The sequence below is a fragment of the Gymnoscopelus braueri genome (genome assembly GCF_963280865.1).
Source record: "Gymnoscopelus braueri genome assembly, chromosome: 7".
NCBI classification, from domain to species: Eukaryota; Metazoa; Chordata; class Actinopteri; order Myctophiformes; family Myctophidae; genus Gymnoscopelus; species Gymnoscopelus braueri.
In genome coordinates, this window is record NC_137608.1 from 27,865,914 (window position 1) to 27,890,425 (window position 24,512).

At 40.7% G+C, this 24,512-nt stretch overlaps 1 protein-coding gene across 1 annotated transcript in view; it reads right to left on the reverse strand.

Annotated features, from left to right (window-relative positions):
- frmd3 (FERM domain containing 3) overlaps positions 1 to 19,618 on the reverse strand; it is a gene marked incomplete at its 5' end in the record, with an annotated part of 72,119 nt that extends 52,501 nt beyond the window's left edge. Inside the window, one exon of the mRNA XM_080432445.1 lies at positions 19,511 to 19,618. Within this exon, the coding sequence (XP_080288571.1) occupies positions 19,511 to 19,618 (108 nt within the window). The remainder of the gene's footprint in view (positions 1 to 19,510) is intronic.
- Between the last annotated feature and the right edge of the window lie 4,894 nt (positions 19,619 to 24,512).

Sequence of the window (24,512 nt, forward strand, 5' to 3'; positions counted from 1 at the left end):
TATGGAATGATGGCAATCAGTAGTTAACTTTAGAGCTATACACTCTAAAATCCTCAGTGTTCATTTAACTGGGGAGTGTAAGAATGGACGGTAAAGGAACAATCAGAATGTTACTGTGTAGCATCATAAAATCACGACAGTTCTCCAGATGAGCTATGAATCTGTTGCTCTGCCCCCTGTTGGTTAAAAATAAGACCACACACCTCCTTCTTTTCCCCATTTAAGGTTAAATAAAATGGTTGTTATGGTTTACTTCTGGATAAGTACTATATATAACTCTAAATTATTGCTGATGTTTAGCTGATAACATAATTTCTCTCTGGGATGGCGCAATAATGCAGCTATAATTGAGTGTGGCATGAACACATTTTCGAACCCTAGTGTCCCTATTCTCGGGCGGACATTCACCAAAATTTGTAGATCTTAGATCGGCTATTTTCAGCTGGAAAAAATGCTATTAGTTAAAGGCTGTGGAAAGTCACTTATTGGGGTTCGAGTAAAGAGGAAAATAAAACAATGAGCGCACTGGTAAAGCAGCAAGAGCTACAGATTTCTGAAAGGTTACTTGAAATAGTGTACATTCGAAACATACTGTAGTAGTCCATATATACGTATTTACAGTTAAACATTTATAAACAACACTTACAATTTTACTGTGCATGCAGGCAGAAACAGGCCTGACTTGACTGAGAGGAAAACCAAGCAATAGATGTGAAAAGAAAGATGTAATGCAAAATTAAGCAGAAATGATAATGAGACTAACAGAGAGGGAGAGACAGTGTGTGTGTGCATGTGCACACTCGTGTGTGTGTGTGTGTGTGTGTGTGTGTGTGTGTGTGTGTGTGTGTGTGTGTGTGTGTGTGTGTGTGTGTGTGTGTGTGTGTGTGTGTGTGTGTGTATTCATGCAGAGAGAGAGAGAGAGAGAGAGAGAGAGAGAGAGAGAGAGAGAGAGAGAGAGAGAGAGAGAGAGAGAAAGAGTCCATGTCATGTCCAACAAGAGGTGAATACATATTTTATACACCAGAGAGCTATGTATTAAAAATTAACCTGGTCTTCCTGTTTCTACACAATTTCACCTAATGATGGCAAAGTCCACTTCTCTCTGTCTCTCTCTCACCCAAATATGACGACACATGCGCACGCAGCCACGCACGCACGCACGCACGCACGCACGCACGCACACACACACACACACACACACACACACACACACACACACACACACACACACACACACACACACACACACACACACACACACACACACACACACACACACACACACACACACACACACACATACACACACACACACACACACACCGCAATCTTAAGCACAGCAGCAGCATGAGCATATTGTAATTGCTACAATATGCAGTGTGTGCACATACACTTGTGTGCATGTGTGCACGTGCATGTGTGTGTGCACACAAACGACTGTCTAAACTGTCAGCGACTGGCTTTAAACACAGTGACTGCAGCATCACTTCTCTACGTCATGACTGTCACTTGGGAATACTGTATCTAACTATCATCAACTGTGATCCTTACATTTCAAGCACTAGGACCCAGGGTCCTGTGACACAATTTACTGCCTCTTGTTGTTGTTTCATTAACATGCATGCCAGCTCAATTATGACTTCTCCTTATCTGCGATAACGGCTTTCATTTTCATGACACGGCATCGCTAATTAGCCATGGTGAAACGGAGCAAGATGAGAAAGCATTTCATGCTTTGGAGCCCTCTGATGAGAAAGACTGACACACAATCCTACCTAATCCTATCTGGGGGGGGATAAAATAGCGAGAGGGACGGGGGGACTTAGAAAAATAGAAGCCCTATAGTCTCCGCTATAGTCTAAAGCAGTTTCAAAGCATGGGCGGTTGCTTTAGACAAAATGCTTTGCTAAACCCTGGCTCTCCCTGTGTAGATGAGTCCATTCTTCAGGGAGCTAGACAGAGTGGTGAGATGCAAGAGGACCAATCTCTGTACTGGTCTGTGTCTGTGTGTGTGTGTGTGTGTGTGTGTGTGTGTGTGTGTGTGTGTGTGTGTGTGTGTGTGTGTGTGTGTGTGTGTGTGTGTGTGTGTGTGTGTGTGTGCGGGGGGGGGGGGGGGGGGGGATTTGTTTGTGTTTGTTTGTGTGTGCTGGCAATAATATTGTTGTTGTTTTGTCTTTAAGGCTGCAGCATACCCCAAAGGAACAAGAACCTTTTGTGGCTTTGGCAGGTCACTAACAACAAAATGATGTCATTGCAGAGCAAGATAACTTGGCCAGTATCTTGCTAACGTTCACTTCAGCAGTTCTTGCACCTGATTTTCTAATTAATCAAACACCCTCTAGCCCAACATCGTGTGCGATTGGTGCGCTTGTGATTTATTGTCTCCACCAGGCCGAAGGCGTGGCCGAGAATATGTTTTCGCCCCTGTCTGTCCGTGTGTCAGTCCGTCCGTGTGTGAGCAGCTAATCTCCGGCACCTTTGGACCGATCGGCATTAAACTGTGCACTCACACTCCTTGGAGGCCAAGTAAAAACCTCTGCCCCAAATGTCTCACATCGGCCTGTTATAGCGCCACCAGGAGGCCGAATTTTGAGAAACATTTTTCTTATATTACAGATTTTGTCCAAACAACACGCTAATAGGTATACATTATCTCTATAGTCATGTGATCATGACAGATCTGTCAGATTTTTCATATTCCATCCTAATTGGCTAAGATTGCCTTCCAAATTTTACAAGAGTGGCCCGTTTTGAACAAAATGCCTCAAATCATGAACGCATCGTCTGATTGCCATGAAACATTGCTGGCCCACAATAAGCTACCTGCCCTGGCGGAGACCTGTGCTCTGAGGAGCACATTTTTCTAGTATGGTTTTATCTGTCAGCAACGTTCCATGTGCAGTTTTGAAGAAAGATTGTCTGAGGATATTGAGCAAACCTCTATAATCCCTCTCTGAGCAACTACAAACACAACCAGATGGCAATTCATTAATTGATAGCACACACTTTGTCCACTGAGTCTGTCACCATAAACATCAGAATCTAAGCAAATTATGTCAAATCACGTTGGAGGTTGATGTAAACAAACAGTGGATCTGTGATCAAATCACTGCTTCATCTGTGTATTAGAGCAGGTCTAGCATTCAGGACCTAGACTGTTCCATCAGTGTATACAGTGGGCAGGTCTAACGTTAAGAACCCAGAGCCACATGTAAAACACTTTCATCCTCGCCAAACCTTCTTCGGTTGGGATGCCCTGCCCAAGTAAAGAAAAGTTTGTAGTATGCTGCAGACTTTAACCATGTACACAACTTTCAAAGCCATTTTGCGCTTGCCACACAAACTCCACCCTCCCCTACCCGTAGAATGGACTGATCCAGAGGCCAGGCCCGGATACAGAAGGAGCGGATCAATGAGCTGGCGATGGGGGTGAAAAGCAGACCAGATGCATTGTGAGCTTGTAAATCTGCTATTTCCGTTGAATGTTCACCCCACAATAGGGACTCTATAGGGTTAATTTGGTTAAAGATCATACCAGTGCTAAAACATGTCAGCCATACAGTATATCGTAAACATTTTAAAACTTTGTGTTTGTTTATATTGTATCCAAAGTCATTAAAACTTTACCAAAACTGAATAATTGAGTCAGTGCTGCCTAAACAAGTCATGGATGTATGGATTGTCTTTGTTTCTGCTGATGTTTTGTTCAAATGGCACTTCCATTGAACGAGTGCCTCATTATAAATACCTTGGGATTTGGTTGGATGAAAAACTTACTTTTACACTTGGCTTTTTTTTTATCGCAATAGATCCTGCTTTCCATGGCCTACTAGAAAGAGGCTAATTGAGGCACTGCTACTCTCTGCTTTGGACTATGGGGACATTATATACAGAAATGCATCACCTACCACACTTAAAACTTTGGACTCAGTTTATCATTCTGCCCTCAGATTTATAACAGGCGACAACTATAACACCCATCACTGCATAGTGCATACTGTATAATAAGGTTGGTTGGCCCTCTCTAGGAGAGATCAGCATTGTTTTTTTTTTTTTAATAAAGTTTTGTTTATTTGGAGTTTACCCTCTTATTTAAATTATCTTTTGCAGTGGAAAACTAGTGCCTATCATACACGCTCTCAGGCCTGTTTGATGCTTGAGATTCCGCATGTCTCCACTGAGTTTGGAAAGTCTGCTTTCAAGTTTTGTGCCCCGCATACCTGGAACACCTTATTGGCTTTGCTTAGGTACAGCTCTCTTGTTCCCCTAGGTCACTTTCAGTCAGATATATCAACCTTGGTCAATCTAAATTGCACCTGTTTTAATTGATGTTGATGAATCATGTGATGAAATTTTCTTTTAAATCATGTTTTATTTATTTATTATTATTATTTTTGGGCAGTGAAACCGCCCCTATATGTGAGGTTTGGATATTTGCACACCAAATCCTGCGCTGTGATTGGCCACCAGTGTACCCCCCTAACCCTGCACCGTGATTGGCTAATCACAGTCTATTCAGGACTGTGATTGGCTAGGGAAACATGACACATGTGCATAGCCCTATAAATAGGACTATGCACTTAAAAAAAACACATTTATGTTTTTTTTTAAGTGAATCACACATTGTGGGTGGAAAGGGTATTAAAAAAAAACACATTATTCTTTTAAGTGAGCTTCCATCACCGTGATGACCACTGTTAACACATCGACCGCCAGAGGTTAATCTCATAATGTACTCACCAGTGCCAAGGTGTTATTGTTGTTTTTTTGTTTTTTTCATGTCGCCATAGATCTTGTTAAAATCCTTAAGATTGAGCCGTACACGGTCTGTTTACTTCGGCGACATCTCACTGTATCTCCCAGTGAAAACCACGTGTCAAACGGGGCATCCATGTTGTAGTTAGAGCGGATTACGTTAAACAGTGATATGCGAGGAGAAAAAACTACAGGAAGAGAATTGAGTTTCAGTTTCGTCTGTAGAACGAGGGCGGACGTGATCGTCAAAACCGGATCCCAAATAATTCTGTTTCCGGTCATCAAACCGGAAACGGAAGTGGATCAAAAACATTCCGAAAGTGCACCCGGAAATTTTTAGCGCGAAAAGACCGTGGACCGTAGGGCTACGGTCTCGGCGCTTAACAGTTCGATTTAACGGACCGTAGGACTACGTTCTTGGCGGTTAATGTGTTAAATAACAACAGTGAAATAGTGCTCCAATTCCACATGCTGTGATTGGCTAGTGAGACATATGATGAAATTAATCTAAAACCACTTTGATGTGACACTAGTATAATATACTAGTGTCTAAGAGCTCAAGGAGATCATGCCAAAAGACTTTCACAGCTTTTATGACAATCTAAAGCACTAAGAAACACCCACCACACACACGCAACACAACACACAACAGTGTGATAATAAAATGTTGATAGGTATATGATAGGTAAATTCAACTGTGGTTGTTATTGTTAGTGCAGTAGGCTACAGATTTGATAGGCTAAAGATTCTATTTTTCATGAATGTATTTTGTATTTATATGCCATTTTTTTTATTGTTGGTGTGCCATGATCGCTTTTGTTAAATACATGATTGAGTATTGAGGCAGAATTGTTTGTTGCACTCAACTGTAGAAGAACAACAGTGGTAACAGTTAGATCCATGGTTGTTTACAATGCATGTTAAAATAAAAGTTGTTTAAGTACAGAATTCAGCTTGATCTATAGTATATGAGGATGGCACTCACCATAAATAGCTGATCTCCAAGCTCACAATGCGTTGTGATGTGTTGTGAGCTTTGAGATCCATTGCCAGCTGTTCTTATCAATGATGGACAAAACCTCCTAACTCCACTTGCACTGGATTTGGGTAAAGTGGTGATAATATAATGACACATGCAAGTATCTGATAATATATAAAGTCACAATACCAAGTTTGATGAGGCAGTATTGCTTTGTTTTAAAAATATAAGGTTTTCTTCATTTTCTGAAAAATTGATATTTTGTTTTTCATTTCCTGAACAATTACCATTTTGGATTTAGCTGGTTCCGGCCGAACAGCAGAGATATTTAACTTAGATGCTGTCCATTTCGTGAGAACAGTAAAAAAGAACTCAAAGATCACTATGGCTGAAATGAGAAAAGGGAAAACCGATATTGAGAAGAAAATAGAAAGTCTTCCTAGAACTGGCCCTTTCAGATCAAAGGATATATCAGAAAAGGTTAAAGACAGAATTGTGACAAAGCACAGATCTGGCCAAGGTTACAAAAGAATTTCAGCTAAACTTAAGATTTCTAAGAACACAGTTACCAACATAATCCGTAAATGGAAGAGACGAGCCTTGGTGGGAAACGTAAAGAAGAACCCAAAAATCGCTATGTTTGAAATGGGAAAAGAGGAAAAGGATAAAATGAAAATGATAAGATCAAAGGGTATTCCAGAAGAGCTCAAAGACAGAATTGTGGCAAAGCACAGATCTGGCCAAACTTACAAAAGAATTGCCGCTGCAGTTAAGATTTCTAAGAACACAGTGGCCACGATAATCCGTAAATGGAAGATGTTTGAGAAAAGCAAGAGTCTTCCTAGAAGTGGTGATTTGGCCAAAGGACTTACACAACAACAGAGGCTAAAAAACTTCAAAACCACTGTCAAATATTGTGTAGTATTGTGATTAGCTAGCAAGACACCGCCCACTTCACACTGGGTGTGATTTTTTCATATTGTTGATTTTCTCGACTTGTAATCTCGGCATCACTGGAAAAGAGGGTCTCAGCCCTCAGTGTGTTTTCCGAGAATTAAATAGAGGTTGAAATGAAATGAAAAACTGATTGGATTACATATCTCAAACAAATTCCAAGTCTATACAAGATCATAACGTACTGAAACAAATAGAATACAATGGCTTCCTCGAAACTCAAACGATTCTCAGTATGCTTTGGAAAATGGTCAGCACTAAACATGCCAGACCACCAGTGTGGTCCTTTAAGTCAGTGGTTCTCAAATAATTTTATACCAAATTGATATGTATTTGACCGCGGAGCCCCATTTGTGTTTTCCCATTTTCAAAATTATTCCAAATTGTTCAACATTTTTAAAGATTTTTCATTAATTGCAAAAATAGCAGATCTACAAGCTCACTATTCGTGGTGTGACGCATTGAGAGCTTGTAGATTGGCTATTTTGGAATAGCCAATCTAAAGTATAAAATAGGTTAAAGTGGTTAAACTGATTCTGATGCTATATTAACACATTTTGCTGGGGACCCCTGGACCCTACTTTGAGAACCACTGCTTTAAGTCACTTTGACTGGGGAGTTTTAAGGTGATGATATCGGCAAGAATTGCACTTAGGACAAATCACAATTTGTATCAGGAAGAGAATACAAGAAAAGGGACGACAGTGGAAGAAAGCATCACTAATGCTACTAAAACCATACCCTGTCACCATCCCACTTCCAATAGGTAGGGTATGATTTCGTTTTTTGAGTGTGAACTACACTAGAGAGTAAATAGGGGCAGGAATTTCAGGGAGGCCACAAAGGCCATGGCCGTCGTTGCACTGTCAGTCTGGCCTTGTGTCCCTCAAAATTATGGCATGCCCTGAGGTCACAGTGGCCTGACTGTACCACTTTCTCCTGTCTCTTTCTTGTCAATATGTTGACACCAGTGTCTCTTTCTTGTCAATATGTAGACACCAGTGTCTCTTTCTTGTCATGTAGACACCAGTGTCTCTTGTTGAGATTCTGAATTCTTAACTCCCCTGAGTCTCCATCTCTAAACCAATCCAATGACTCTGATTGGTGCAGGGCTGAGCATGGATCAGATTGTAAATACCATAATTTATTTATTTCACTGCAGATAGTCTACATATAAAATTGTAAATCATCCATAACCCATCATCCATAATTAGTTATTTCAATGGACAAAATTCTTGTTTTATTTGATGGCCTTCCTGCCCTGGTATTTGGCCCTTGTGCCCTCAAAAAATGGACAACACCAAAGGCCAAGTGGCGTTGGCCCTAAAATGACAAAATTCCAGGCCTGCTGTGACCGCTTGATCACCCCTGACTAATTTTCTAGTTGATTGAATTGATACATTTCTAATTAAAACCACTGGAAAAGCACTGCTCAAACCATCGCTGAGAGATCCACTCATGGCCTTGCTTCAATGGACGAGGAGACTAGTCAATTACCCTGTCATCATGAGTTATGTCATGTCAAACGTATATACACACATACTGTACACATATACACATAATACACATGCAAACACTAAACACATCTTGAACACAATGGAATGCACAGGGAAACAGACAAACAAAGCATGTGCACGAACATGGACCCTACACACTGTCACACACATACACGCATGCACACGCACTCGCACCCGCACCCGCACCCGCACACGCACACGCACACAGTCACATGGCATATATACACCCTCCTTTCACATATGTTCATGCATGATCACACAATGCAATAAGCTTAAAGCCTTTAAGGTATGGCGATAAATTATCAAGATATACGTATGGCGCTGAACCAATTTATTTTCAAATGCATGCTCATCACTCTCAGCCTGTGTATGTGGCAGACTAATTCAGTCAGTGGTTCTCAAAGTGGGGTCCGGGGACCCCAGGGGTCCTTGAGGGGGTTCCAGGGGGTCCCCAGAAAAGTGAGTTAATATAGCATCAAATTCAGTTTAAACACTTTAGATGTGTCAGATGTGATGAGCAGATGTGATGAGCTCATCAATGGGACACAAACAATGTAGAAGGAACATTCAGAGGAAGAAAGAGAGAGAGAGAGAGAGAGAGAGAGAGCGAGAGAGAGAGAGAGAGAGAGAGAGAGAGAGAGAGAGAGAGAGAGAGAGAGAGAGAGAGAGAGAGAGAGAGAGAGAGAGATTCATGGTGTTAATTTATCGAGTACAAATGGTACCAAATGAACTTTCAGATTTAGATTAACAACAAAGGATTTTACTGTGCAGTGGTACACTGTAATATTTGTATGTGTGTGTGCAGGTGGTGGTATTTGAGGTGGTGTGTGTGTGTGTATGTGTGTGTGTGTGTGTGTGTGTGTGTGTGTGTGTGTGTGTGTGTGTGTGTGTGTGTGTGTGTGTGTGTGTGTGTGTGTGTGTGTGTGTGTGTGTGTGCAGTGGCGGAGCGTCCGGGGAGGCCAGGGAGGCGGCCGCCTCCCGGCCCGCGACCCTCGCGGGCCGGGAGGCGGCCGCCTCCCGGCCCGCGACCCTCGCGGGCCCGTGCCGTCAGATAATAAATCGGTAAAATCAGGCAAAAATAAGAATTAAACAACATAACCCTAACCTAACCCTACCCTAACCCTAGAACCGAAATAAAGTGACAAAAAGCCCCCCAAAAAGTGACCGAATCCGCCGGAAACCCTTCGCGCACGCGCGCGTGCGTGGGTGCGCAGGGGGGGCCTGATCACTGTGCTGTGCCTCCCGGCCCGGCTTTCAGTTGTTCCGCCACTGTGTGTGTGTGTGTGTGTGTGTGTGTGTGTGTGTGTGTGTGTGTGTGTGTGTGTGTGTGTGTGTGTGTGTGTGTGTGTGTGTGTGTGTGTGTGTGTGTGTGACACAACACAACACAACACAACACAACACAACACAAAACAACACAACACAACACAACACAACACAACACAACACAACACAACACAACACAACACAAGTACAGCCCTTGATGATTTGACAGAATGAATGTATCCAAATCCATTATGGTCAAGACAGAGGCAAATACTCTGGAAGCCATCAAAATGCTACCTTTCAGTCTCTCTCTCTCTCTCTCCCCTTTCCTTATCCCTCCTCTCTATTCTATTTAATTTCCTCTGTTGTTCATCCTGTTTTGCTGTCCTGCCTCTCATCTTTCCACCTTTAAAACCACCCCTTTTTCATTCATTCATCCTTTCCACCTTTCCGCTCTCTTCCCACTTCTTCTGAATCCTTTCCCTCTTTGTTTCTCTTGCTGATGTATTTCTTTACTTTGTCACTTTGCCTCTTATAACTCCCTTCACCTTCTATGAACCGCCCCTTCATTCTGCTCTCTCTGACTGTCTCTCTGCTTCCTCTCAGCTCAAGGCAGAAGTCAGAAGGAGGATTAAATCTCCTCAGTCATCATCGGATGAACATCAAAGAGGCGCCGGCGAGCAGCACAAGAATAGAAAAGTACTTCTATTTATAACCAGCTATGAAGAATGCCTATAAGCTCAAATAATAGTGCGTCCACTCCTTAGCATCACACACGCACGCACGCACGCACGCACGCACGCACGCACGCACGCACGCACGCACACACGCACGCACACACGCACACACACACACAATGCATATGGAGTGAAAAATGATACACAGTAAACTGCGGCAAATTAACTCAACTTGGGTTACGGGTCCATTTCACACTAAATTAACACTTTGCTGAACCCCACACATTTTGCTGTGTTATGAATAACATCCACGTGCAGCCATCAGGGAACGCATGAGGAATATATTGATAAAGGTAACCTTTACACCAGGATAGGAAACATCATCAGGATGCAAATTACATTAAGTTGTAACGGTTGGTTGAAGTTATCACACAGTGCTTCTTAACGAGTGACTATCACATGTAGCTGCAAGTTGTGAATTAATGTCAGTAACTACAGGACTCTGACTCAGCTGGTCGGTTTCAATCTTTCATGCAGGATAGACAGGTTTAAAAGGCTGCCATATGCACCCGCCCACTCACATGCACAGAAGGTGACAGCTGACCGATGTTCTCCTCGCAAAGGACAGTGATCTTCCTTAATTATACATGATGTGTCACCGAGATGAAGGGAGAGAGAGATAGAGAGAGGACATGCATTATAATCCCGATTTATACTCCATCTTATGACGCTGTTGCATGCCAAAGAATTGTCATAAAAGCTCATGTAGGTGAGCTTGTAGATCTGCAATTTTCGGCGTGTGACAGTGTCGTACGACAGAGTATAAATTAAGTATTGTACTGAAATAGAAAGAGTGAAAGAGTGGTTGAGTGAGAAGAGAGGAGCTCAATGGGAAGACAAAAGGGGAGAAGGAACGCTCAGAGGGCAAATAGATGATATAGAATGAGAGAGGGAAAGAAATGAGAGGAGAAGAATGGTACGAATAGAAGGGTGAATGGGTGGCAAAGGGGGCGAGAAGGGGAATGAATATGGAAAGAGAGCTGAAAGGAATTAAAGGGATACTTCACTTTAGGGCCGGGGAAACATTTAAAAAAAATATTAAAAATAAATGAAAAAAGTTATGGAAAATTCATGGCCCCCTCACGCATTAGAGTGTCCTACTAATGTGTGAGGGGGCCTTTATTTTGCCATAACTTCTTTCATTTTTTTTTAATATATATTTTTAATGTTTATTTTATGTGAAAGTGAAGTATCCCTTTAAGGATGGAGAGAAGGATGGAGAGGATGTCAGGACGTATTGATTGGGACAGGTCTCCTCCAGCAGCAGTGAGGTTACATTCTGAGCATGAGCAGCAGATTGGACACATCTCCCTGACTCTACACACACGGACACAAAAAACACGATCGCTAGCGAGCATAACACTCTTTCCGTACTGCTTGCACATTGAACACATGTCTCTGCCCTTCTAAGTTCTGTTCAATTCAGTTCAGATTAAAGCTTTGTTTCAATTGTTTGCAACAAAAGAAAACTATTAGTGTGAAGCATTTCCAAAGCTTAGAAAATAACAGAATAGGACAAATAATACGAAATAGATGCAAATTGTACAATGATGAATACATTTGTTAATACATTTATATCAATCAACTTCTTTGATTCATTTTCACACTGTGTTGGCCGATCTGGTGCAACAGTAAACAACATAGGAATATAATTACACAGTGCTGTAGGCTGTAATTGCCCCTGGCGCGCACGCACGCACACACGCACGCACGCACGCACGCACGCACGCACGCACGCACGCACGCACGCACACACACACACACACACACACACACACACACACACACACACACACACACACACAAACACACACACACACAGACACACACACACACACACACACACACACACACACACACACACACACACACACACACACACACAGACACACACACACACACACACACACACACACACACACACACACACACACACACACACACACACACACACACACACACACATACACATACAGAGTCAGCCTGTCATGCATTATTGCAATCAATTTCACACACTACCGTCATCTTCCTCATCATTGTTATGGGATAATAATGGGTTTTTCACTGTGAGAACTTTCACTTTCTCACGCATTTAAACTGATTGAATGGACACTTTTTTGATTGGCACTGCACTGATAATTATTTATTTTTTTATGCCGAGATACGGTGAGACACTTATGAAGGACTGATTGTAATGGACACTTTATTTGTCTTTGTGACGGGATACAGTGAGACACTGTAAGACACTGTAACCTGTGTTGTTGATTTTCCTGTGCAGCGCAGGATGGGACACTATACACCTGTATAGTGCAGGACAGTATACCGTTTCTCTGTATTGTTGATGCTTCTTGTTTTTCATTTTGTCTTGTATTGCTGTACAGGACAGTACTTTTTATTTTCCTTACTCTTAACCTGTAACTCTGTAACCTTAACTGCTGTGCCGCCTCTGGGCGACTGAATTTCCTCAGAGGGATAATAAAGGTATCTATCTATCTATCAATCTATCTATCTATCTATCTATCTATCTATCTATCTACCTACCTACCTACCTACCTACCTACCTACCTACCTACCTACCTACCTACCTACCTACCTACCTATCTATCTATCTATCTATCTATCTATCTATCAGATTCAAAGATAATACACTAGGACCCTGGCTAATATTATGGTGTCTAAATAGGAGCTGTAAAATATTGAGACTTTGTACTCTTTGATGACTGATTCCTCAATTTTGTAGTAACATAAAGTTTCGATTTCATAGGTAATACAAAAAACGAATTGAGAAAATAACCACATTTACACACAAAACAAGAAACAAAGTACAAGGACAAGACACTTTACATGTACGTGTTTGCTGTACTGTACAATTATGTATGTGCTATAATAAGTGAGTTAATCATACAGAAGACACGTTTTTTTTATAATGATCTATCATCTTGTTTTTAAGTTTTTTTGTTTTTTTTGTTTAATGAGCTGCACAATTTCATATCCTTATCAAGGCTGTTCCACAAAGTTACTCTAATGAATGTTATACATATTTGTTTATCATTTGTTCTGGTTTTTGCTTTTGAGTAGATGCATGTTCCTCTGAGATTATACTTTTCTGAAACATCTTCTGGATACTGTCCGGGACTGTCCGAGTCTACTAGTTCTCTGAATTTGAGATTTTATGAATAATTTGTTGGTTGGCTCATAGACTTTGTTAAGTATGTTTATTGGGTTGCTTAATGTTTTGTAAGTGTTTCCCCAGACTTCAACACAGTATGTTATTTATGGTATTGTTAATGATTGATACAAAATATACAGTGAATTTGTGGAGAGTCTTTTGCTTTATGCAATATTGCGATGACCGTTGATATTTTTGTTTTTGATTGATTCATATGGAGATTCCAGCTTAACTTAAGGTCAATAACCCCTCCAAGAAATGTGTTGTCATATAGACTCTATTTTTACATTATCTATCATAATTTGTACACTTTGTTTAATTTGATGATTTCCAAGTACAATAAACTTTAAAATATATATACAAATTTATTCCATTTCCACTGTAGCCAGTGTTTGTATCATCAGTAAATAAAACACAATCCAGCATCCTGGAGACATTGCATACTGTATATCATTAATATATCAAATGAAAAGCTTAACCTACTGTATCCCCTCTCATCTTAAAGGAGAATTTTGGACTAAAGTTTTCTTACCTTTTCTATGACGTTATGATATCTTAGGATGAATGGTACAGTAGAAAAAAATCATAACTCCACCCCTGAGCCGCCACAGCTTAAAAGGTGCGCGGATAGGCCTTAGGTTAGATCACATATTTTAATAGCTTTTAAAAAAAACAAAAATGGTGAGATCTGACGTTCATAGTGACAGAACACTATGCAACCAAAAAAAAAAAAAAAAAAAAAAAAGAAGTCTCGCTAGACGAGATTGAAATCTCGAGATTTCAATCTCGTCTAGCGAGACTTCTGTTTTTTTTTTTTTTTTTTTTTTTTTTGGGACAGTGTTCTGTCACTATGAACGTCAGATCTCACCAAGAAAAAAAAAAAAAAAAAGCTATTATTATTTTTTCTACTGTACCATTCATCCTAAGATATCATAACGTCATAGAAAAGGTAAGAAAACTTTAGTCCAAAATTCTCCTTTAAGAGTAAAATTATAAGAATAACTTTATTTATAGAGCAGTTTTCAATAGAAAGTTACAACGTTCTTTACATAAAACTGAACATTCAAATCTAATTAAATCTAAGGCATTTAGAGTAAGCAGAGTAAGCATGAACTCTAGTCAATAAACAAGGTTAAATAGTCAGTGAGAACTATGTAGTGCAGTGGTAGAAAGTAGGCTAACTAAGTAAATTTACTTCAATACTAAACTTAAGTACAATTAAGGTACTTTACTGGAGCATTTAATTTTACTCCACTACATCTCAGACAGTCAAATATTGTACTTTTTACTCCAATACAATTATTAGAAAACTTTAGTTACTAGTTACTTTGTAGATTTGGATTATTATTACAAAACATACATTAACCACTGACCCTATTTAAACTTTGGCTACCGGTATTTGAAAATAGCGATGCGTTGTGAGCTTGTAGATCGGCTATTTTCAAAAGATTTTTATACATTTGAAACCTGTGAAATGGGACATTCTGTATAATGGGTATTTTTACTTTTGGTACTTTCAAGTTAATTTTGATGGCAACTTTCACTTTTAACAGAGTATTTCTATATTGCAGTATTGATACTTTTATTTAAGTAAAACATGTACTACTACTAATACTTTTACCACCACTGATGTAGTGCCTCAAAGAAACTATGATACAAGGTAAATAATGAGCCTAGCATCTGTCTAAACATCATGCTATCTAAATAACATGTTTAACATTTGTGGAACAAGTGAGCAAGATATATCTGCATTGTAAACTAGCATCTATCGAACAAAGGTGACAAGAAGGGATACAAGGAGAGAGAGGTGCTAGGGGATGAGGTGGAGTCTTAAGAGGTGGGTCTTCAGACGCCAGACAAGTGCAGTGCGAAATAAAACATTAAGAGAATCAAACAATATGTCTAGAGTTCTTTCAATAAGTATGTTTTAAGAAATTATTTAAAAGAATACACAGATTTAGCAAGCCTGAGCTCCTCAGGCAGGTGGTTCCAGAGCCGATAAGCCCTGACAGCAAAGGCACGGCCACCCTTTATCTTCACCCTCGGCTCAGGAACAACCAGCCGATTCCTGCCTGAGGACCTGTTCTCAGGCTGCTCACAGGCTCGGTAGAGTATCTAACAATGAGACCTGTTCTTGCTCTAAGAGGGAAGATAATGGTCACTTTAATTAGTTTAGTCTATTCAGTGCCAAATAAACACCATTTAACAAGAGGTTGTGGATAAGAGGTTAATGTTTTGTGAAGTAACATTTTGGCAAACTTTAAAGAGAATTTCAAACACTTCCTTCAAGCCAACATCCCACACAACAATTGCCACAACAACAATTCGTATGATTACATGTTCTCTGTTGCCGCCTCTCGCCTCTACTTCTGACCTATATATGAATCATGATGGAGGCAATGAAATAGAGAGCACACACAAGGAGAGTGAAGCAATGAGATGAAACACAGACATAAACAAGAAGAGCAAAGAGACAGAGGAGGGGGAAGAGAGAGAGCAGTAGAAACGGTAGCCTAAAGGATGGAAGATAGCTCAGTGGAAAGAGGAGTGTTGGAGCAGCAGAAGTGTAGCGTAAAGGAGGCACAGGATGTCATGAAATATGTAGGAGGAGCAGAGAAGCACCGGAACACAAAGCCATTAAAGAAAGAACAGGAGAATGCAGCCAGCTGGAAACACAAATGGCCATTTTCATGCCCACAAATACATACTGTTACATAGACACGCCAACACCTGCGAGGAAATGTGCTGTACAGAACAAAACAATCTCTCTTGAACTTGCACATCGTCCAGTGAAAATGTCACATTTAATGTTTTTGGACACTGTGACTCGTGAACTTTAACATACTGTACTCTTGGCTGGGCTCTCAAATATACTGGGCATACACATTTGGGCATACTTCAGCTGCTGGCTGCTGAGCACTAAAACATGTATCTCCCTGCACTCTCGTATACATACTGTATACCCTTATGCCCTTAATGGTATGCTATAAATGATTGATTGGGTAGATGTAGGGGAACAGGGAGACAGTTAGTTTGACATGAGGCCGTGTGACTGAGTATGTCTGGTCGTCTAGAGTGACAAAACAGGACCGGAGGCTGGTAAACTGTTCAGAACCACTCAAGGTGAAGTGGTATTTAATCAGGTACAGTATGTACATTTTGCAGAGGATGGCCAGTGCCTGCTTGACCTCTGCATCTTCAACCTAGTTAAGGGCCATCCACAACTATAAAGTATATAATTTAAAACATCCTTCTAAGTCTGGTGGACGGCTGAATCCACACCACAACTATAACCACATCGACAGTGGTGACCAATATCATTGGTATCACTTTCACAGATGAACAATAGAAACACTGACAGCAATTAAAATCCATCTGAACTTACAGGGCATCACATTCAACACATCAAGTTGAACATGTTTAGAGAACATCGTTCATCAGCGTGGATGCTCACATCGTTAGTCATTTTTAGTTATGTACTGTATAGCCTATGTACTTGGATAGACCTTTACACCAGACACAGTGTCCAGCCAAATCTAATAAAATCACAGGATAGAATTAAGGAAGTGGTATACATCAGGAAAGAGGCGAGAAATCCAGCGTGAACTTTGGAAAAGAGATTGTACCGTACATTACTGAGCAGGGGGTATAGCTTACTGCTGAGGTGGTGGCAGAATTTAATTTTCCTCCAGTCATACTGTGACTCCACATTCCTTATACTGTACTGTATTTATAGCACTGTCTGTGGGTTTGTAATAATTCTGAGCCACAGTTTAGGATTTAGTTAAATAAAACTGTAGAAAGTTGGCAATAGCTTCACTCATGCACTCTTCAGGTTGCATCTACACACAATACAAGTACAAAGGATCTGGCCAAAAGAAAAACAAAAAGAAATTGCTTTGTGGTATGGAACAGATCATCTTATGGCTGCCTCAGCAGAATAGAATGATTAATTTCACTGTTAACTACTTCCAACAGGGCATGTCATCAAATATTTTCAAAAAATTACAAAAGATTTCAACATCCTGTATTAAAATTGGCTTAAGGGAGGACGTGAGGAGGCCGTGAGCGAACCTCTGACGTCACGCTCATGTCACCATGACTCAGCAATAACCAAAAAATAAGTTCCTAACCTTAATGTGTCGTCATGGCATCAGGCGCAAACAATCAGCTTCATATATGGGTACAAAAGGGGGAATGCCCCATATACTGATCTCTATACTGATCAGCGATCTCCATATAGGGGCATAAAAGGGACATGGACTGACAGATACAGCCACAGAGCCACATGATATGCCCATATGGTCATGTGCATACTGTATATAGGACTGACCGACTTCAAACTCGGCGCGCACAGTGGCAAGGAATCGAGGGAGTGTGGTGCCCGCCGTCGAGTAGTTCGGATATCCATTTGTCCAGAACCACCAATCCAACCAATATGCCCATATATGGACATTCCAATATATGACTTCATATATGGGCATAAAGGGAACAAGGACTGACAGATACAGATAGATATGGGCATAAAAGGGACACAGGTAGACAGACAGATACAGAGATGGGCACAAAAGGGACATAGAAAGGTACAACAGGTACTCTGACAAAGCCCCCGACACTATGACTTAGACAAATTGGTCGGATCGGCGGTGCGACGTAGGTGTGAGGGCCGTGTAGCGGCCCGAACCTCTAGTTTTCAAAAATAGCCATTTGTCGTACACCGAAGTATATATGGCTTAAGTTGAGAGTACTTATAGATAGGTTTGTTTGGAGTCAAGCCCTTACACTCACCAGAGTTAAATGAACTTTACCTAACCCAACCTCCTGCTGCTGCTTCACCATAGAGGCTGACATTGGGAGTGCAAACCCAGACGCACCCCCTTCATCTTGTTCAAATATTGACCAGAGAGCACTGCTGTGTGGAGTTTAAATGTGATGGCTATCATGCATGCAATATGACAGTGGATGAGTTTGGTTGGGTGGAGTTACTGTAAGACCCAGGACTATATCAACTGTCATCACAAACATCCACAGGGAGGCTTTGCATCTCTCTCTCTCTCTCTCTCTCTCGCACACACGGGCGCACACGCACACGCACGCGCACGCGCACGCGCACGCGCGCGCACACACACACACACACACACACACACACACACACACACACACACACACAGCCGGACATGAATGATTGAAATCAATATCACAAAACTGTAGTCATCTTCCGCATTGTTACCATAATCACCACCACACCCATGGAGCTACATTATTTCCCTTATCAATTTAAACTTCATTCTAACTTCTCTGATTGACTCACACTGTCATAAAAACTTTTTTTTATGCAAGCATGGTTAAACTATGTTTAACTATTAACAGCCTTTTGAAATAAGTTTTTTAATGATTTTTTCTTTTTTTTTTGTATTAAATTGTCACATTTTGCTTTATGGTTGCACATGCTGCGTGGGCGTCAGAAATCGAAGGGAATAAATCCCAGTGGGGAAAATGACCATGATGATGGCATGGCACAGCCATCAACACCATAAACAGGTTCCAGATAGTAGCCTAACCCAGAACAATGTGACATTTTGATGTGATCACTTGTTATTATGGCGCTCCATAAAAGCAATGCTCATGTGCCTCATGAATAGGCCAGGCTGTCACAATTATTACATAATCGCAATTATTTGAGATAATCACAATTATTTTGCATAATCGTCATAATCGTTTCCATGTTGAAAAATGTTCATACATTTTCAAAAAATAATGGAAATAGAAGATTGTAGGCTTGTAGATCAACTATTTCCGCTATCATTATAATTTATTAGTATAATATTATTAAATGTAATTTATTTGTATATTTTAAGTTATTTGTCATATCTGCCCTGTGCAATTTGTGATTGAAGCCTAAAAATCTAACGGAAATTAAAATTGTATTCATATGTTCCAATGCTCACGCAATGCCAAAAACACAATGAAATCGTTAATCGCAATTATTTGTGCGACAATGAATCGTCAACTTAAATGTAGTAATTGTGACAGACAGCCCTCCTCATGAATAAGCACAACAATGAGCTCTTAAAGAGCAGGGTGGCGTGGCGGCATGGAGCATGCAGGGTGGTCTGTATGGGTGCATGGGGTCTACCTGGATGCTGCAGGAGATCTCAGAGTCGTCCAGTAGCCGCAGCGTGCAGAGGATCTCCTGGTCCATCAGGGAGCGAATGCTGGGGCTACGGAACCGGAGCATTTTCATTCTTCTGTCGGTTCGATTAGAATCGACCACCAGGTCTTCATATCAACGGAACACACACACACACACACACACACACTCATACGCTCTCATACGCGCCTCGATCAGCTCCGGCGTGGCTCGACGCAGTCAGGAATGAATGAATGGATGGATGGGTGGATGGATGGATGGATGGATGGGAATGGGATGGACCGGTGGTTGGATGGATGGTTGGATGAGGGACTGGATGCGGGACGAAGGAGTGTTTGCATCCGACTCTCCCACTGTGGCAACATGGGGACCAGGCAGGGCTTCTCCCTCACTGGTGCTACACCCCCCCCCCCTTCACACAAACATCTCTCTCTCTCTCTCTCTCTCTCTCTCTCTCTCTCTCTCTACCTCTTCTCAGTGGTGGAAAAAGTACTAAAATGTTTTACTTAAAGGTAGGGTAAGTGATATTTTTTGGTCAAAACAAAAAGTATTTTGTTAAAAGGTTAAAATACTATATTCTGATAGTAATCATTGCTATAGAGTGTCTGTTCAGTAACAGGAGTCTCTCTGTCTCTCCAGCTCTTTAATAAACAGAAAATATTTTTTTCGGTAGGTGTCAAAATCTCAGCCAATCAGGAGAAAGTACCAATTTTTAAGCTTAATTTGTATAGTGTTCCAGTTCCAATTTTGTCTGCTCATTTCTTAGTGTCATCACTTCCAATTTCACTTGTTTAATCTGTATCCTGATTGAGTTCTCTGTCTGTTTTTTTTGGATAAAATTGGAAATGAAACTGAAACTGAAACGAAAATGCATTTTCTGTTTAATAAAGAGGTGGAGAGACAAGGAGACTCCTAATACTGATTACTGAACAAACACTCTATAGCAATGAGTACTATCAGAATATAGAGCTATTTAACACTTATTTTAACCAAAGCAAATCACTTACCCTACCTTTAAGTAAAAGTATCTATACTGCATTATAAAAACACTCTGTTACAAGTAAAAGTCAAAATGTTACTTGAGTAAAAATACAAAAGTATTGGCATCAAAATGTACTTAAATGGATATTTCACTTTCAAAAAAACTTTGGGTCATTTTAATGTCTACTCAGGCTTTTGTGAGCACCCCGGACCGTTTTTAAGTTGCTTGATTCAGTATTTAGATATTTGATATTCATTTTATCAGACACGCCCCCTTCCTATACAAACCCATTATAACTTCAAACTCAATTTTTAACATGTTAGATTAATCAAAAACACCCATCCTTGGTTCTGGTGACTCACCCTGCCCTCCTAATACGCGAGGGAGCCGTGTTTTTTTGATTATTGTAATTATTTTTGACAATTATTTATTGTATTTTTGACAATTATTTATTGTATTTACTTTTTTCATTTTCCAAAAAAAAACATTAAAAATTAATGTAAAAAATTATTGAAAAAACACGGCCCCCTCGCGTATTAGGAGGGCAAGGTGAGTCACCAGAACCAAGAACGGGTGTTTTTGATGAATCTAACATGTTAAAAATGGAGTTTGAAGATATAATGGGTTTGTATAGGAAGGGGGCGTGTCTGATAAAATGAATATCAAATATCTAAATACTGAATCAAGCAACTTAAAAACTGTCTGGGGGGCTCACAAACGCCTGAGTAGCCGATAAAATGACCCAAAGTTTTTTTTAAAGTGAAATATCCCTTTAAAGTACCAGAAGTAAAAGTACTCATTATGCAGAAGGTCCGATTTCACAAGTTTTCTAGAGTATATCAAATGTACAAAAATCCTTTGAAAATGGCAGATCTACAAGCACACAACGAGACGCATTGTGAGCTTGTAGATCTGCTATTTTGAAATAGCCAAAGTTTAAGCTGAAGTTCTGTGTATGTTTTGTAAGCTAAATCTACAAAGTAACTAGTAACTAAAGTGGTCAAATAATAGTAATGGACCTCAAAACTGTGTACTTTCCCCCTCATATCTTTCTTGAGGAGTCTCTGTTCAGTTACCTGCAGCAGGTACTCTCTGTGATATCACATTGCCTTGCAGCCTAACTGGCATTGAACAAAAGTCAATAACCACCCTGTGGGGTCTAAATAAGTAAGCTAATCTCATAGATTAATAATAAATAATAATTCCCATGTGGCTACTAATATGCACAGGCCTGCCTTGTTGTTGTTTAAACTATTGTATAACTTTGCAGCCAAGTTGATATAGCATAAACAAGGCCTATATACTGAGTTCATTTGGGGAACATATTTAAAGTTTATATATATATATATATATATATATATATATATATATATATATATATATATATATATATATAATCTATATCTAGACGGCATCCGGGAGCAGTTTGGGTTGGCGCCCCAGTCTGTGTCTTCCGTGAGGAAGAAGCCCAACAAATCCACGGTGAGGCCTTTGGGAGGACCATTCAAGTAAGACGCAAGGGAGGCTGCAGTACCACCAGCCTGCAGTACCACCAATGTGATGGTGTCACGGGCCAAGACACCATTACACCAGAATGAAATGTTTGGAGCAGGGGAGTCTGGTGCAACGCTCAGGTCCTGGACCTGGTGAGACGAAGGAGGAGCCCGGCCAGGAGACAACCCACAGAGCCTAGTCCCTCCACGTGCCAGAGCCTCCCCGAGTCCCGGCAGAGTATTTCCGGAGAAGCGGACTGAGTGGCCCTGTCTTGCCCTATAGGACTGACCGTGGGTAGCTACTGGGACGTAAGTCGGGGCTTGATCAACCCCGGCTGGGTCACCTGGGTGAGGGTGTATGTTGCGAGACCCGAAACATCCTATGACCCCAGGCTACAACACTGATGATACGTCCCAGGTGCATCCATGTGATGTTTTTCGTTATAGTTATTCTATTTATAGTGGCTCATAGGAATTTATAGACTACGTGACAACCAGGAATAGATTGGTGACCACCGGAGAGTCGGGTGACAGCCGGAATCTAGACGGCATCCGGGAGCAGTTTGGGTTGGCGCCCCAGTCTGTGTCTTCCGTGAGGAAGAAGCCCAACAAATCCACGGTGAGGCCTTTGGGAGGACCATTCAAGTAAGACGCAAGGGAGGCTGCAGTACCACCAGCCTGCAGTACCACCAATGTGATGGTGTCACGGGCCAAGACACCATTACACCAGAATGAAATGTTTGGAGCAGGGGAGTCTGGTGCAACGCTCAGGTCCTGGACCTGGTGAGACGAAGGAGGAGCCCGGCCAGGAGACAACCCACAGAGCCTAGTCCCTCCACGTGCCAGAGCCTCCCCGAGTCCCGGCAGAGTATTTCCGGAGAAGCGGACTGAGTGGCCCTGTCTTGCCCTATAGGACTGACCGTGGGTAGCTACTGGGACGTAAGTCGGGGCTTGATCAACCCCGGCTGGGTCACCTGGGTGAGGGTGTATGTTGCGAGACCCGAAACATCCTATGACCCCAGGCTACAACACTGATGATACGTCCCAGGTGCATCCATGTGATGTTTTTCGTTATATAATAGATATATATTATGCCAGTAATTGGGCTATTTTGTAAGTGACAAAATGAAATATCTATTCTTTTACAGTCATGCAAAACACATAACAGACCCCTGAAATGCTATTTCAAGGTGATGCAATTGCACCCTTTGTGCTTCCTTGGACAGATGTACAGTGTGGGTAGACTACTTTACATGTTGTTACTTAATTATACTTACTACATACTCAGTGGTGGAAGAAGTGCTCAGATGTTTTACTTAAGTAAAAGTAGCAATACCACAATATAGAAATACTCTGTTATGTAACAGGCCTGTCTTCAAAATGTTACTTGAGTAAAAGTACACAAGTCTTGGCATCAAAATATATTTAAAGTACCAAAAGTAAAAGTACTAAAATGTTTGAAAATAGCAGATCAGAAATCGAAGGGAATAAATCACAGTGTTACAATATTTGCCTCTGAGATGTGGAGTAGAGGTAAAAGCACTATATTGGAAATATTCCAGTAAAGTAAAACTACCTCAAAATTACTCTACAGTACTTGAGTAAATGTACTTAGTTACTTTACACCACTATACTGATTGATTGAATACTTTATTAACAGTTAGTTTGCAAAGACAAGCACAGGGAAGTAGCCTACAGTTCAATACAAGGTCTGTTAAAGGTAGGGTAAGTGATATTTTTTGGTTAAAACAAAAAGTATTTTGTTAAAAGGTTAAAATACTATATTCTGATAGTAATCATTGCTATAGAGTGTTTTTTCAGTAACAGATGTCTCCCTGTCTCTCCAGCTCTTTAATAAACAGAAAATACATTTTTCGGTAGGTGTCAAAATCTCAGCCAATCAGGAGAAAGTACCAATTTTTAAGCTTAATTTGTATAGTGTTCCAGTTCCAATTTTGTCTGCTCATTTCTTAGTGTCATCACTTCCAATTTCACTTGTTTAATCTGTATCCTGATTGAGTTCTCTGTCCTGGTTGGATAAAATTGGAAATGAAACTGAAACGAAAATGCATTTTCTGTTTAATAAAGAGGTGGAGAGACAAGGAGACTCCTAATACTGAACAAACACTCTATAGCAATGAGTACTATCAGAATATAGAGCTATTTAACAATTATTTTAACCAACGCAAATCACTTACCCTACCTTTAAGAGGATTTTAAACCCAAGAAAGCACTATGGCTTGTTTCCATTGGGGTCCTCTGTACTCAATTAATCGAAAAAACTGTAGGCTAACTAAACTGGATTTTAAAAACGAAGTTTATTAATTGCCGAGAACAGTATTAGCCTACTGTTATTTTCGTGTGATCAATGAGTGAAGAGAACGCTATATGGTGCACTGACTGACCCTTTAAGCGCGTTACTGTTCAATGGCAGTGTTGCCATGTCAGCTTATTATAAGCGACTATGGGCTTGTTTTTCTGTAAAGTCGCTTGTAAATATTGGTAGTAGCCT